Genomic DNA, 16,237 nt, shown 5'->3' with positions numbered 1-16,237 from the left:
TTCTCATGGACCTAGCTTCCAGACACTTTATATATCTGGTTCCAAAAACCAAACCAAACCAAACCCACTGCTGTCGAGTCGACTCTGACTCATAGTGACCCTATAGGACAGAGCAGAACTGCCCCATAGAGTTTCCAAGGAGCACCTGGCGGATTTGAACTGCTGACCTTCTGGTTAGCAGCCATAGCACTTAACCACTGTGCCACCAGGGTTTCCATATACCTGGTTAGGCTTTATTTTTGTCAAGGTTCCTTTTAAAAATTATGGTGCTTATAGCTGAATACAAGTCCATAGGTATTATGAACAGTTTGCACTCAACTACTGACCTACAGGTTGGCAGTTCAAGCCCACCCAGCGGTACCGTAGAAGAACGGCCTGGCGATCTGCTTCCAGTAAGTTTACAGCCAAGAAAACTCTATGGAGCAGTTCTACTCTGTAACATACGGGGTTGCCATGAGTCGGGATTGACTTGATGGCAACAGGTTTGGTTTTACAGTTTCGTAGTTTTATTTCAGATGTCTTGGATCAACACAGACTAACTCTTCTTGCATGTTCGTGACAAAATCATCGCCATTAAAAAAAATATCTAAAAATGAAAGCAGGCAATAAAAAAAGCAGGTTCTAAACTTTTGGACTCCAAATTTAGCATTTTGAAGGGCAGTTTGATGATATCATCGACTTTCGGTTTTTAAACCCTGTGTAGATTTCTGTTTAAAAGTTGGTTAAGAATGATTTATTTTGGAAAGGACGCTTGCCCTTTCAGAAACCATTCCTGAGAAGAGCTGAAACTCCTCTGGATTTGTTCAAGGGAGGCAAGTTTTAAAAACTGTTGGTTGCTAGGGCACTTTTATATACAGATTTCAGTCACACAAGACCCAAAGGAGGAAGTAAAATTTCAGAAAAGGGAGCTATTTTAGTCCTTCTCCCCAATGAGTAAACTAATAGAGTAATTTCTGATTGCAAAAGTCTCATGCCTTATCTGTCCTATTTGGGAAAACAAAGAAAGATTAGAGAATAACCATGGCATTTCCCTTTTATTCATGCTAACAACCTAACAGGGTAAATGTGTATGCTTAAGGCAAAGAAAAATCATAATTAGTGAATAGTTACTGGAAAGGACTTTTAATGCCAGGTTAATAAGTTTGAGAGGTGCCTTGTCCAGGTAAGTATTAATATTGGATTAGGAGGAAGCTCCAATTTGGGGGAAATTTCTACTAGTTATCAGTAAAGTTGTGTCTCTGGGGGTGGATCACGACTACTTTCATGTCTGTATGTTGGCAGAATTCAGTTCCTTGCAGTTGTAGGACTGAGATCCCTGTTTTCTTGCTGGCTGTTGCCTGAGGGTCATTCCCATTTCTGGAGGTTGCCCACATTCCCCCATCTTCAAAGCCAGCAACAGTGGGTCAATTCTCTCAAGCTCAGCTCTCCCCTCCTCCTGTCTCATCCCCCTAACACACTCATGTGATTAGATTGGGCTCGCTCAGATAGTCCAGAAAAATCTTATCAGGATCCCCCCAAAAACCAAATCCATTGCCATCAAGTTTATTCTGACTCATAGGAACCCTATAGGAGAGAGTAGAAGTGCCCCGTAGGGTTTTCAAGGAGCGTCTGGTGGATTCAAACTGTTGACTTTTTGGTTAGTAGCCCGTAGTTCTTAACCACTACACCACCAGGGTTTCCACTCAAGTTCCAGCACCCTTAATTATATTTGCAAAGTCCTTTTTGCCATGTAAGGTAAGGTAACATATTCGCAGGTTCTGGGGATTAGGATGTGGACATCTTTGGGGGAGGGTGTGAATTATTCTGTCTGCTACATCGCCAGTGCCAGGAGCACTCACCAAGCAAGTGCAAACAGCACTGAGATGACAGAATCCAAATTTGCAAACATCTCATATCTACGTAGGATGGGCACATGGTACATCTCTCTCCCCCAAATGATATCAAATGTACTCTCTTTGACCAAGCTCACTGGCACAGGTGACTTTTTGACCAAACAACTTTTTCCTCTCAACATTCTTTTTCAAATTCATGGGGGTCATATAATGTGTCATGACTTCTCAATGCCTTCTGCCTTTTACTACTTATATATAGCTCAGTTTGACCACCTCATATGAATACACAGAGCTTCTTTAATCCCCTCCCAGCTTCTCTCATGTGGGCACACGCATCGTCTTTAGCCCTCTTATCTAGTCGCCTAAATTTTTATGATTGCCTCAAGGGGGAAGAAACATTCTTACTCTCTTCTTCTCCTTCTTCTTTGTTTCATTCACAAGCTATTCATTTCAAAGTGAAAGCAAATTTAGGAACAGCTTATTCACAAACTGAAGGTTAATTTCGCACATTTGGCTAATTCTAAATGTCAATGAGATTGAAAGAAAGAGAAACTCAAAAACCTTCCCTGCAAAAGTCAAAGCCGGGACAAGTATGATATGTCTGTATATCTGACCCCGTGCACTGAACTTTTTCCCCTTCATATCACAGAACTCTGTTAGCACACCCTGTGCTTTGGCAGTTTGAAAGACTCTGCTGGATGCTTTATATTAATTTATTGAAATTTGCTAATTATTCCCTAAGCCTCTATTTCTAAAATGCAGCAGGATGAAATTAATGATTGCTAGTATCTATTTTCTGGATGGATCTTAAAATCAGTACTCTGAGGTTTAAATAAGATGCTGACCAGAAGCATTACTCATTTTTTTTTTTTTTTTTTTTACCACAAGTAAGTAGAAAAGTTTGCCTTAATTACTGTTCTTCTTTTTGTTCGGTGTTGTCAATTTTGACTCATGGTAGCCCCATTGGGTTTTCGTGGCTATAATCTTTATGGAAGCAGATCGCCAGTTCTTTTTCTCACAGAGCCGCTGGGTGGGTGGGTTCGAACAGCCAGTCTTTTGGTTAGCAGCTGAGCGCTTATCTATTTGTGCCACCAGGGCTCCTTATTTATTAGCACCAACCAAACCAACTACTACTGGAAAAAATTATTGAGATAAAGTCCACTCTTATCTTAGAACCTGGCCCAAAGTAGCCCAAACCACAAACAGGCACCGGATTATTACAGAGTCAGGGACAAATTTCTCACCACTAAATACAATGCAACTTCTACAACAGAAGTCAATGGGGAGGCTATTCACTGTAGTGCCGTTTACAATAGCTAAACTATGGGAACAACCCAAGTGTCAAACGATTTGGGGTGAGTTAAATAAATTAAGGGGCACCCACATAATGGAATGGTGGAGCCCTGGTGGCACAGTGGTTAAGAGCTCAGCTGCTAACCAAAAGGTCGGTTTGAATCCACCAGTCTAAAAAAATAATTTTTTTTTTTTTTTAAGGGGGAAACCCTATAGGGACAGTTCTACTCTGTCATAGGATTACTATGAGTCAGAATCGACTCGCCGGCAACAGGTTTGTTTTTTGGCTTTTGTAATGGAATATCTTGCATCCCTTTAAAACTATGCTGTAGAATGATATTTAACCACATTGCAAATTTTCTTGCTACATTAAGTACAAAAAAGTTAGAAAACAGTACACATATTATCTAAATTGTGGAAAATGGCCTTTATAATTTTATACCAAGGATCCCTGGTGGTGCAACGGTTAAGTTCTAGGCTTCTAACCAAAGGGTCAGCAGTTTGAATCTACTCAGTGGCTTTGAGGGAGAAAAGGCCTGGTGATCTGCTCCTGTAAAGATTACAGCCTAGAGAACGCTATGGAGCAGTTCTACTCTGTCACATGGGGTTGCTATGAGTTGAAAATCGACTCCATGGCACCTAATGACAACACTACACCAACTCCTCACTTATTGACCATCTTATTCTCTGATATTTCACATTTACAACAATAGCAAAAAATCTACTATCTGACTATTTTGCACGTTAACAACGTACATCTGGCAGTAACAAACGCTGAGGTGCAAGGTGAGAATAACACTGGTCGTGGTGGTTAAGGTTACATGTCAACTTGTCTGGGCCATGATTCTCAGTGGTTTGGCAGTTATGTAATGATGTAATTTGGCAGTTATGTAATGATGCAATTTGGCAGTTATGTAATGACATAGTCATCTTCCATTTTGTGATCTTATGTGGTCATCCTCCATTTTTGCATAATACTGATTTTTGCATAACGACCTGGTCTTTGGAATCTAACCACGTTGATAAGTGAGGAGTGGGTATATGCCAATTATGGAAAATAACATACATATATTCATGGAAAAGTCTGGAACATATACATCAAAATATTGTCTGCATAATAATTTTTCTCAGTAGTAGAACTATAGATGATTTATATTTTCTACATATTCAGTAATGAATATGTATTGCTTTATAATCAGTAAAAGTTAATATTTTTTAAAGGTCACTGGGGAAAAATACATCTAACTTATTTCATAGGAAATGTAGACTCTAAGAGATGGGAGGGTGAGTCTTGTGTTTGTCTAATCCTCACCTGCCTCTTACCACCCATCTTTGCTTGAATACTACCAGGTCCAAAATCTTACACATGTGTGGTTTTAACATTTAGAAGAAACGTTTTCACCATTGACTTCATTTAATTCTCACAGTAACATCATGAAGTAGGTAAAGCTAGTAATAATCAGCTTTGCCTGGAAACAGGAGCACATTTGTAAACCTTGGGTTAGGCATGTTGCCTTTTCTAGAAATCCAGAGCAAAATTATCAGCTGAGTCCAGTCTACATGGGCTCTAAACCCCAAGGGAGAACCTTTTTCCCCATTAACTAGCTGACGGTTTACCTGTCTGGGTTCCCTGTGTGCTAGCCAGTGGGCTCCAGAAGGCAGTTGATGGGGAAGAAGCTGCAAAACGGCAATCTGCAGAGAAGACGAGGACTGACTCACCACTTTCCTGACATTCACGAGAGAGGTCAGGCTGCTTCTTCTTCCTCTTCCACCGCACCAGAAAGAATACCGTCACACCAACAATGACCAACGAAAGGGCGGTAATCCACAGGATGTCATCTTTCGGAGGTGGGTGTGTCTTAGGTGGCACTGGAGGTAGAAAAGACCACGAATTTTCAATCACCCAGTAAGGTTATTTATAAAAGGTTTGTCTTTGCTGCTGCTGTTCTCCATATTTACCTGCCTGCGTCTCCCCAGGGCTCTAAGGCCAGAGGAGCCTGAAATCCACAGTATAAGGCCATAGAAGGACCCAGTCTCAGGACCTCAGCAGCTATCTAGAGCCCAGCCAGTACTTTTTGCCAAATTCCTGGGCTGAGTGGCTTTCCCTTCCCAGAGAATGGGATGATGCTGACTGTGACCTGGAAGAAGGGGGTCAACCCAGGGCCTTGGTTCTGGAACCTGGGTAAGGTATCCACACCAAGGCTCTGATTATACAGTCATCTGTGCAATGCCCTGCTTCCCCAGACCCCTAGGGAGTCAGTCCCCACATCCTAAATTTTCCTTTGTAATGACTCTTCTGCTCACCATCATCTCAGGTCAGGCCCCGGACACCTCTCACTTGGACAAATGTAACAGCATCTTAACAGACCCCTCTAATCCCAGTTTTGTTTTGTTTTCTTCCCACTGATGTCACAATGGGCTTTCAGCATGTCTCTCACTACTAGAGAACTTTGATATCTCCTTATGCCCTGGGAAAACAGGTCAGAGTCGTCAAAGTCCTCCCTATCTCTCAGGACTTACTTCTAATTTTCCTAAGACTCCAAAGTGTCTAAGAAGGTGAAGAACAGGCCTTGGAGAACAACTTAGAACAGCGTGCCCCACTCTACAGATGTTTATGAGAATAGTTCTGGTAGTTAATCCCAAATTACAGGAAAATACATGCAGCTGAACTTCCATTAGCTTGGCTGCAGTTTGTGGATGCATGTCCCTAGGACATTAAAAAAAGGAGTTGTTGGCCTTGCATGTCATATGCAACAACTTTTGAGTCTGTCTTAGCTTATCCCACCTGACCCCACTTGAAATTTTCATTGAAGGGGATATACTTGTTAATACTTGTTATACTGCTACTTTTGAACACCCAAAAGTGTGCCCTGACTCAGAGTATACCCTAACCCTCATCAACCCATAATTTAGGGACACAGAGAGGCAAGACCCATGTTCCTGAGGGAGCCAGAACTGAAACATTTCTGAAGATCATGTAGCTGGAGAGGTTCTGGAAATAGCTGACAAACAAGAATGGTGGTCCATGATGAGGCTACAGTGGTGCAGTGGTGACAAGCCCCTATTCATTTGTAGGCTATGGGAATTGTGGCAAAGGGCTCTAGGATACGATGCCATGTGTGGTAAAGTTGGTGGTTTCAAGAAGGTGCTGAACTTTGGGGACAGCTTGGGAGAGGCTTCTATCAGGTCAAGAGAGGCTACAGTAAAAGCAACTAGGACAGGCTGGGTGGCCTTACCATTGACTGGACTCTCAGAGGCTGAGGTCTCTGCGAGAGGAAGGAAATCAGTACTAGGAGAGGGGATTGGCCCAGTTGAAGAGCTGGCTGGTGGGGACTGGCCCCAGGGACTCCCATTCTCATATGTTCATAGGTTGAGTTGCATGTGAACAACAAGACACTAGGAGAGAGGAGGCAAGCAAAGCCAAGGAACAGAGCAAGGGGTTGGGTGATGCCAGGAGGTGGGTAAACCAAGAGCTAGAGGAGGGACAAAGCAAGCAGGAGGGCAGATGGGCGGGAGGAGGTGTCAGAGTGAGAGCACAGAGTGCCTGTGTTCCAGGAGAAAATCTTGTGTAAGTTAATGCTCCTCAAAAGTGGCTTCTCAACAGTGGACATATACCTTCCAGGGCAAATCTGGGACTTTAAAATGGCAGGCTCCTATTACTCTTTTCCCCTGCTGGAATTATCCCACAGGACATTGTGTCTGAGCCTTTCCTTGCCACATGTGTGCTGATACCTGCCACCAGCTCCTGTGTCCATATCAGGTGTTGTTGTTGTTAGGTGCCATCGAGTCAGTTCCGACTCGTAGAGAACCTATCCACAACAGAACGAAACACTGCCCAGTCCTGCACCGTCCCCACAATTGTCCTTATGCTTGAGCCCATAGTTGCAGCCACTGTGTCAATCCACCTTGTTGAGGGTCTTCCTCTTTTTCGCTGACCCTCTACTTTACCAAGCAAGATGTCCTTTTCCAGAGACTGATCCCCTCTGATAACATGTCCAAAATATGTGAGACGTAGTCTCACCATTCTTGCTTCTAAGGAGCATTCTGGTTGCACTTGCTCCAAGACAGATTTGTTCGCTCTTTTGGCAGTCTATGGTATATAAAATATTCTTCACCAACACCATAATTCAAAGGCATCATTTCTTTGGTCTTCCTTATTCGTTGTCCAGATTTTGCATGCATATGAGGCAACCAAAAACATCATGGCTTGGGTCAGGCCCACCTTAGTCCTCAAGGTAACATCTTTGCTTTTCAACACTTAAGGAGATCTCTTGCAGCGCATTTGTCCAATGTAATGTGTCTTTTCATTTCTTGACAGCTGCTTCCATGGGTGTTGATTGTGGATCCAAATAAAATGAATCTTTGACAACCTCAATCTTTTCTCCATTTATCATGATGTTGCTTACTGGTCCAGTTGTGAGGATTTTTGTTTTCTTTTTTTTTTTTTATGTTGAGGTGTAATCCATACTGAAGGCTGTGGTCTTTCATCTTCATCTCTAAGTGCTTCAAGTCCTTTTCACTTTCAGCAAGCAAGGTTGTGTCATCTGCATAACCTAGGTTGTTAAGGAGTCTTTCTCCAATCCCGATGCCCCATTCTTTGTCATATAGTCCAGCTTCTCGGATTATTTGCTCAGTATACAGATTGAATAGGTATGGTGAAAGGATACAACCCTGACACAGACCTTTCCTCACTTTCAACCATGTGGTATCCCCTTGTTTTGCTTGAACAATTGCCTCTTGATCCATGTACAGATTCCTCATGAACACAATTAAGTGTTCTGGAAATGCCATTCTCTGTAATGTCGTCCATAATTTGTTATGATCCACACAGTCGAATGCCTTAGCACAGTCAGTAAAACACAGGCAAAGTCTTTCTGATATTCTCTGCTTTCAGCCAGGACCCACCTGACATCAGCAATAATACTGCTGGTTCCATGTGCTCTTCTAATCCAGCTTGAATTTCTGGCAGTTCCCTGTTGATACACTGCTGTAGCTGCTTTTGAATGATCTTCAGCAAAATTTTGTTTGCATGGGATATTAATGATATTGCTCGATAATTCCCACATTTGGTTGGATCACCTTTCTTGGAATTAGGCATAAATATGGATCTCTTGCAGTTGGTTGGCCAGGTAGCTGTCTTCCAAATTTCTTGGCATATATGAGTGAGCACTTCCAGAGCTGCATCTGTTTGTTGAAACATCTCAATTGATATTCCATCAATCCCCGGAGCCTTGTTTTTTCGCCAATGCCTTCAGTGCAGCTTAGACTTCTTCCTTCAATACCATCGATTCCTGACCGTATGTTACCTCCTGATATGGCTGAATGTCGATCAAGCCTTTTTGTTATAGTGATGCTCTGTATTCCTTCCATCTTCTTTTGATGGTTCCTCCATTGTTTAAAAATTTCCCCGTAGAATCCTTCACTATTGCAACTAGAGGCTTGAATTTTTTCCTCAGTCTTTCAGCTTGAGAAATGTGGAATACTTTCTTCCCTTTTGGTTTTCTATCTCCAGGTCTTTGTACGTGTCATCATAATACTTTACTTTGTCTTCTCGAGCTGCCCTTTGAAATCTTCTGCTCGGCTCTTTTACTTTATAGTCTTTTCCTTTTTCTTTAGCTACTCGACGCTCAAGAGCAAGTTTCAGAGTCTCTTCTGACATCCGTTTAGGTCTTTTCTTTCTCTCCTGTCTTTTTAATGACTTCTTGCTTTCTTCATGTATGATGTCCTTCCAGAACTCATCTGGTCCTTGGTCATTAGTGTTCAACGCATCAAATCTCTTCCTGAGATGGTCTCTAAATTCAGGTGGGGTATACTCAAGGTCCTACTTTGGCTCTCGTGGACTTGTTCTGATTTTCTTCAGCTTCAACTTGAACTTACATGTGAGTAATTAATGGTCTGATCCGCGGTCAGCCCTGGCCTTGTTCTGACTGATGATATTGAGCTTTTCTATCATCTCTTTCCACAGATGTAGTTGATTTGAGTCCTGTGTATTCCATCTGGCAAGGTGCATGTGCATAGTCGTCATTTATGTTGGTTAAAAAAGGTACTTGCAATGAAGAAGTCATTCGTCTTGCAAGATTCAGTCACGCGATCTCCAGGATCGTTTCTATCACCAAGGCCATATTTTCCAACTACCGATCCTTCTTCTTTGTTTCCACCTTTCGCATTCCAATCACCAGTAATTATGACTGCATCCTGATTGCAGTTCAGTCAATTTCAGACTGCAGAAGTTGGTAAAAATCTTCAATTTCTTCATCTTCGGCCTTAGTGGTTGGTGCATAAACTTGAATAATAGTTGTATTAACTGGTGTTCCTTGTAGGCATACGGATATTATCCTATCGCTGACAGCGCTGTACTTCAGGATAGATCTTGAGATGTTCTTTTTGATGATGAACGTAATGCCATTCCTCTTCAAGTTGTTATTCCTGGCATAGTAGACTATATGATTGTCCGATTCAAAATGACCAATACCAGTCCATTTCAGCCCACTAATGCCTAGGACATTGATCTTTATACATTCCATTTCATTTTTGATGATTTCCAATTCTCCTAGATTCATACTTCATACATTCCACGTTCTGATTATTAATGGATGTTTGCAGCTGTTTCTTCTCATTTTGAGTTGTGCCACATCAGCAAATCAAGGTCATGAAAGCTTGACTCCATCCACGTCATTAAGGTCGACTCTACTTTGAGGAGGCAGCTCTTCCCCAGTCACATTTTGAGTGCCTTTCAAACTGAGGGGCTCATCTTCTGGCACGGTATCAGACAATATTCCACTGCTATTCATAAGGTGTTCACTGGCTAGTTCTTTTCAGAAGTAGACGGCCAGGTCCTTCCTAGTCTTAGTCTGGAAGCTCAGCTGAAACCTGTCTGCCATGGGTGACCCTGCTGGTATTTGAATACCGGTGGCATAGCTTCCAGCATCACAGCAACACAGACACCCCCACAGTATAACAAACTGCCAGGTGCGTGGGGGCCATAACAGATACAGCTAGTCAGTTGTGGTCCTCTCACCCTCTGAGCCTGGACACTGTCTCTGAATTCTTCTGTTCAGAAAGCCACTGCCAGTTTGAGTATCTGTCATCTAAGACGCTCTTCTTTCTCCTCACCAAACTTAGTAAATGCACTTATTTCTTTTATGATCTTATGGGGTATAAGGTCCCACTTCCTTTAAGAAAACCTTCCCTGATTCTCAAGGATCTTGCCTGCCTCTGAATACCTATAAAACTGGTTATCAATCCCTCTTGTTTTAAATTTAGTTATATATATCCATGAGATACAATTTATATTCTAATTTAATCTTTTTAAAATCCAGTTTTCCATGTGTGTGCATCATGGCTTTCTGATTCTACCGGAAGGTCTTCAAGGACAGAGACCATGTCTTAGACATCTTAGTTTTCGCCCCCACAACCAGCAATGTCTAAAATAACTGCAATATGTATATATGCTTGCATGCATGTATGATACGTGTGTGTGTTATTTTAATGAATGTAAGAATTACAGCCTGGAGGAAGTTGAATTTTATGACCTAAACTTCAGAGTCTTCCATCCAAAGGTAGCCCAAAAGATTGGGTCAGTTTCTGGGCTAAGATCATGCTTCCTAGAATGCAGTATAGGCTCATAGCCTCTTGGACCCTGCATCACTCAGTTCATGAAGCAGGAGATCTCCATCCGGGTCCTTCCTAATAGCATCATAAAATGGCCACATCGGAGGTGTCCTGGCAAGCGAGGGGCATTGTGGATGATCTGCCTTACTCATTTGTGTATAACACCTGATGAAATCAATGATCTCGGAAAGCAGCCTTACCTATATCGTAAGGCTTGGAGAAAAGACACATCTCCGAGACACAGAGGACACAGATGATGCTCCTATTGGTGGTATCATGAAAGCCTGAGTAAGACCAGCTGATGGAAACGTTGTATAGTTCTGTGATGTTGTCTTGAGATTTCTGCATGGTAGTAGAATACTTGATAGTTGAATTCTCAGTTGTTAGCAAAAAATACATCTCCTCAGGCTGTGGGTAACCTTGAATAGAAGAGCAGGTCAAATTTCTGTAAGACTTGCTTGAAGAATTAGAACCTTCCATTATTTCGGGTTGGCTGAAGTTAGCTGAAAGCAGAAGAGAGAGGGAGAAAAAAAATCAGTCTAAACTGGGATGTATCCAGAACAACAAATGACTAGATACCTGACGTGGCAATTCGTTGGGGGCATACCTGGCAACCCCAGGCTGTCCTAAAGTGTGGGCCTCAACTTGTGATGAGACCCACATCATGATCCTCACATTCACTTTTCAAGAATTGAGTTTTGGGTCATGCTCACTTCCTGCTTACCCAAACTAAGGAGGTGCCCTCTGAAAGACTGCAGGGCTGAAATTGAGTTACCGAAGATATATAAATGGGCCCACTCTTTCAGGGAGTGGAGCCTTTGGAATGAGAAGTGGTCTGACTCAAGACCTAAGTGTCCCATGGAGTATATTTTAGACTAAGAGCAGAAAGAGACTGAGGCTAAAGTCCCACCAGGAATTAACAGAGCCCATGGGGTTGGTATGCTCTGGGCCATGTCTTCCAGAAACTCAAGCATGATGGTGGTCACTGAGTGGGTGTGATTTTGGATTTAGAAATTCAGAATACTGGTTTTCAAGTATGAGTATCAAGATGTATTCACCATGTGCTATAAGATAAAGGTCAAATTCAGCCAAATAGATGAGCCCCATAAATACAACACTTCTCTTAGTTTTGTACTTTATGTGGTGTATAGGAGATAAATTGCCACGGTGCTACCTACTTTAGCCTTATCCTTATCAATAATATCTGTGAAACCACAGGCTGGATGAGTTATAGTTTTTCCGAGACACATTAAAATAAATCTGTTAAAAAACAAAAGCTTATCTGTGTCTCACCCAAAACATACCACGTTCTATCAATGGCACCTGACCACAATTTTGAAAACATAGACTTGGCGCTTAGTTAAATATTCCAAAAACCCTGTAGCCTAGTTTGAATCACACAGGGCTGAAAGAGAGCAATTCCCCATTCTATTTCTGCTTCACTCTGTGGTTTCAGAATAGATGTTGATCTGCCTTTTCCACTTTTATCAAAAAGAAATCTGGAACCAGTAATCTGACACATAGAGAAATGGAAATTTACATTCACACAAAAACCTGTACACAAATGTTTACAGCAGCTTTATTCATAGAAAACTGGAAACAACCCAAATGTCCTTCAGTTGATGAGTGGATGAACAATAGACTGCTACTCAGCAATAAAAAGGAACAATCTTTTGATACATGGAATAAGTTGGATGAATCTCAATGGCATTATGTTGAATAAAAGGAGCCAGTCTTAAAAGGTTATATACCGTGTGACTCCATTTATGTGGCATTCTCAAAAAGACAAAACTATAGATTGAAAAACAGAGGTTAAAGGTACAGAGAGGGTGGGACTATACAGAGATAGCATGAGGGAGTTTTTTTTTAGTGTTCTGTATCTTGATTATGACGTTGGTTACATAAATATATACATCTGTTAAAATTCATACAGCTATAAATCAAAAGAAAAAAGTCAATATTTACTGTACGATAATTCAAAAAAAATCTGTAGTGGTATTTAAGCTTTTCAAGGCCTAGTGAAGCAGAGGAGAGGGTTTGTCAGTTTGTGGATTATTTGTTGCGTTATTTCCCTCTAACTACTGGGTTCATGGTTGGGGCAGCAAACAACTCATAAGCAACCTACAGGAGGTTGGAGGGAAAACCCAAATCAGTCAACTGCAATCCTTGCTAGGGGCTCCAGGCAAAGGTTTGTGGGTGAAAAATCTTAGACCAAAGGAGAAAATGGATATAAAAGAGATTTAAGGACTATATGGTTACATAAACTTAGTAATGATCAAATTACCTGTGGTTTTTTACTTAGTCACATCATCTCTGTTCAGTTGACTCTATTTTGTCTCCAAAGCAGATTATTATTGATCCTTCAGAAGCAAACTATAAAAAGTACAAAGGACTTTCAGTTCCCTAGTCCTAGACCTTAAACTCTTTTCAAGTGGACTTCCCAGAAATGGTTCTTCTCTGCCTTCTCTCTACAGGTCCCTCCCAATATTTCTCTACTCTTACGCAGTCTCATCTGAGAAGATCAGGGATCTGAACACAACATTAGCCACTTACCAATCACTAACAGTTTAGTGGGCGGGAACATCTTGTGGCTGGGAACAAGGCCTTTAGGACCTTTATGATGGATGAAGCATTGATAATCGCCCTGGTCCTTGATCTCAACGTTGTGGAGACGCAGGGTCCAATTCTCCTCATCGAAGCTTATGTTGCGGTTCTTATACTTGGGATCAACATTGTCAAATTTCTCTTTGCCTTGGTATAGCTCATACACAACCAGCTTCTCCTGGTTCTGCCAAAATACTACCAGCTCATCCAGGCTTATGTTTTGAGAGTTTATGAATTGACACGGCAAATACGCAGTCTCGTTGAAATAAGTCTTTATGGCGGCAGCAGCACCTAAAAAGGGAAAAGTGGAAACTGGGAAAGGAGAAACAAGAGAGAAGAAAAAAGAAAGAAAAAAAACTTTTTTTTTTTTTTTTTTTTTAATACAATACCCTGAAGCTGTCTTATCAGTAATGGTCCTGAAGACATGGCCATTTTGCTCTGGAACTGTGCATACATGTTGGAGGAGGTTTGTCCTGGCTCCACTGCTAGCTAAATGTGTGGCCTTGTGCAAACTGCAATCTCTTCGAGCCTCAGTTTCCTCACCTGTTTAATGAATAGGTGGACCAAATGTTCTAAGGACTTTTCCAGTACATAGTCTGTGAACTTAAGTTCCAGGACAGGAAAAACAGGCAGAGTTAGACAACTCATTGACCCACCTATTACCTCCTATAACATGAATACTGATTCTCATCACTGTAGCTGCTATAGACGCCATTACTTCTGTCACCATCACCGAAAGCCCTCCCCTCCCTTGGTCTTTCATTCCTTGGCCTGGTTATGGTGAAGAGGTTGTTAATGATGGCAATACATTCCATCCCCTTTTCATTACGCCTCATTAGTTGGGGGTCACATTGAGTTACATCTTTGAAATTCTAATAGTTTCCTTTACAGAGCTTTCCCCATGGCTACTAATCCCATGGCCAGATCTCCCAAGGATATAGAAAGATTTGGAAATGGCTCAAATAGCCAACCAAGGCCTTTATTCTCAGTGACCTCTCTAAGCTCAATCTCTTTTAGGAATCAGAAAAAAAAGCTGGGGAAATATGATGGCTGTTTTGGGATTGTGGTGGCCAGAGAACATTTAAGGTGCATGAATGAAATGTTGGAAATGAAACAGAGATGGGGAGTTGCGGATGTACTTGTACTTCCCGCAGTATGCACTACCCCTGGAAATTTTTTACAACTTACAGGGAACATACTGGAAGAGTTTAGAAAAAAGCTTTGGTCCCAAAGGGCATGTTGGGGTTCATGTGAGGGCTTTGGGCTACCAGACTCCTTAGAAGTTAATTACAGGATTTGTGTAGATCTTTTCGGTGTCACGGAATTACCTGAGACTTGGACAAGAAATGGTGGTGGGTGAGAAGGGAAATGCTGTTTCTTAGTTAGTATGGAGTTAGACACCATCTAGGGGAAAGCGTCATCATTTGAGATTTCAATGAAACGATATTGACAACAAGTAAGAAAGGGGGGTGGGTTGGTGAAATAGTCAAGGGGAGTTTCACTTCAGGTGTTCTTTGGGAGGTGGGAGAAAATTAAAATGATCTGATCGATGGGTTTTTCTTCCAAGAGTGAGTGGAAATATAAATAACAGTGACATGCACTTGGCAAAATTGGGTTGCATGCAGACTGGCCCACTGAGAACACCAAACCAAGGGGGTCGGTGGCGGTCTGGAGCTCTAAGGGAAGAGGATTCCAGGCACCCATGAGAGTCGGCATAAGTTTGAGCCTCTGTCTACTGTAGACACTAGAATCCTGTGGGCAGTCCTGGCGGTGTAGTGGTTAAAGCACTCGTCTGCTAACCGAAAGTTTGGTGGTTCGAACCCACTAGCCACTCCATGAGAGAAAGATGTATCAGTCTGCTTCTTCAAAGATTACAGCCTTGGAAACCCTATGGGGGCAATTCTACTCTGTCCTATAGGGTCGCTGTGAGTTGGAATCAACTCAAGGGCAACAGGTTAGAACCCTGTGAAACCCCTGAAAGTATAACACGCAGCATCTGTACAGCGTGAGTTACTATTTGGAGGGAGGATAGAAAATCTACCTGGGTACCAGGAACAGTGAAAGAAGGACATAACAAGGATTTACCTGTACTTAGTAATAATCTTCAAGGCCAACTGAGACTCCTGCTACTGTTTTGCTAAGCCCTTGGTGATAATGTAAGAGTACCCTACTCTAAAAGCTTCTAGCAGCTTTCATTTCAGACGTTTACTCTGGTTGTATCACTATTTGTCATATGCTCTAGGGCAAATGACCTTATGGAGAAACCAAATGCAACAGTGAAAAATTCTGCCAGTTGACAGTTAATTGTGCCTCTTGGAAGTGACTTCACCTTTGGCTTCTTCATTTGTGGTTGTTTTTCTCTGCAGAGCCTGATAGCGCTTTCTTTCCTTCCCACCCACTCTCCATTAACAGACCTCTCCAACCTCTCTGACCCAGGGTCCTTCTCGAAAAGATTACAAGGGCTTTCTCTGCCACTCATGTAACTGGTCCCCTCCTTACCTACCAATTGAAGGTTTGGCCTGTGGCTTAACAGCGTTAAGATCACTTGGGCAGTGGTTAGAAAGGCGGAATCTCCAGTCCCACCCTAGACCTACTGCATCAGAATCTGCATTTTGACAAGAGCTTCAGGTACACATTCGAATTTGAGAAGTGTTGCTGTACAGGATCTCTGCCACTGTCTCCAAAGTGGGGCAGAGAAGGAAACATTTGTTTCTTTCCATGCTCAGCTGCTAACTAAAAGGTTGGAGGTTCAAGTTCATTAGGAGGCACCTTGGAAGAAAGGCCTGGTGATCTACTTCTGAAAATCAGCCATTGAAAACTCTATGGAGCACAATTCTACTCTACAGACATGGGGTCACCATGAGCTGAAGATGATTCGATGGCAACTGGGTTATGCC

The 16,237-nt window shown here is 42.1% G+C and overlaps 1 protein-coding gene across 7 annotated transcripts in view; it reads right to left on the bottom strand.

Moving 5' to 3' along the window:
• CD86 (CD86 molecule) overlaps window positions 1-16,237 on the bottom strand; it is an 86,234-nt gene that overhangs the window by 13,565 nt on the left and 56,432 nt on the right. For 3 of the 7 annotated variants that reach the window (XM_064288133.1, XM_064287984.1, XM_064287923.1), the window contains exons 3-5: window positions 13,290-13,652; window positions 10,937-11,239; window positions 4,743-4,994 (exon numbers count right to left, since the gene is read on the bottom strand). In XM_064288133.1, coding sequence (XP_064144203.1) covers window positions 4,743-4,994; window positions 10,937-11,239; window positions 13,290-13,652 — 918 coding nt within the window. The remainder of the gene's footprint in view (window positions 1-4,742; window positions 4,995-10,936; window positions 11,240-13,289; window positions 13,653-16,237) is intronic. The other 4 variants (XM_064288202.1, XM_064288024.1, XM_023551738.2 and 1 more) reach the window with 2 other exon arrangements.

This window comes from Loxodonta africana, chromosome 1 (genome assembly GCF_030014295.1).
Source record: "Loxodonta africana isolate mLoxAfr1 chromosome 1, mLoxAfr1.hap2, whole genome shotgun sequence".
Lineage (NCBI taxonomy): Eukaryota > Metazoa > Chordata > Mammalia > Proboscidea > Elephantidae > Loxodonta > Loxodonta africana.
Note: the sequence above shows the minus strand (reverse complement) of the source record. Positions and strands in the feature narration are given on the sequence as shown.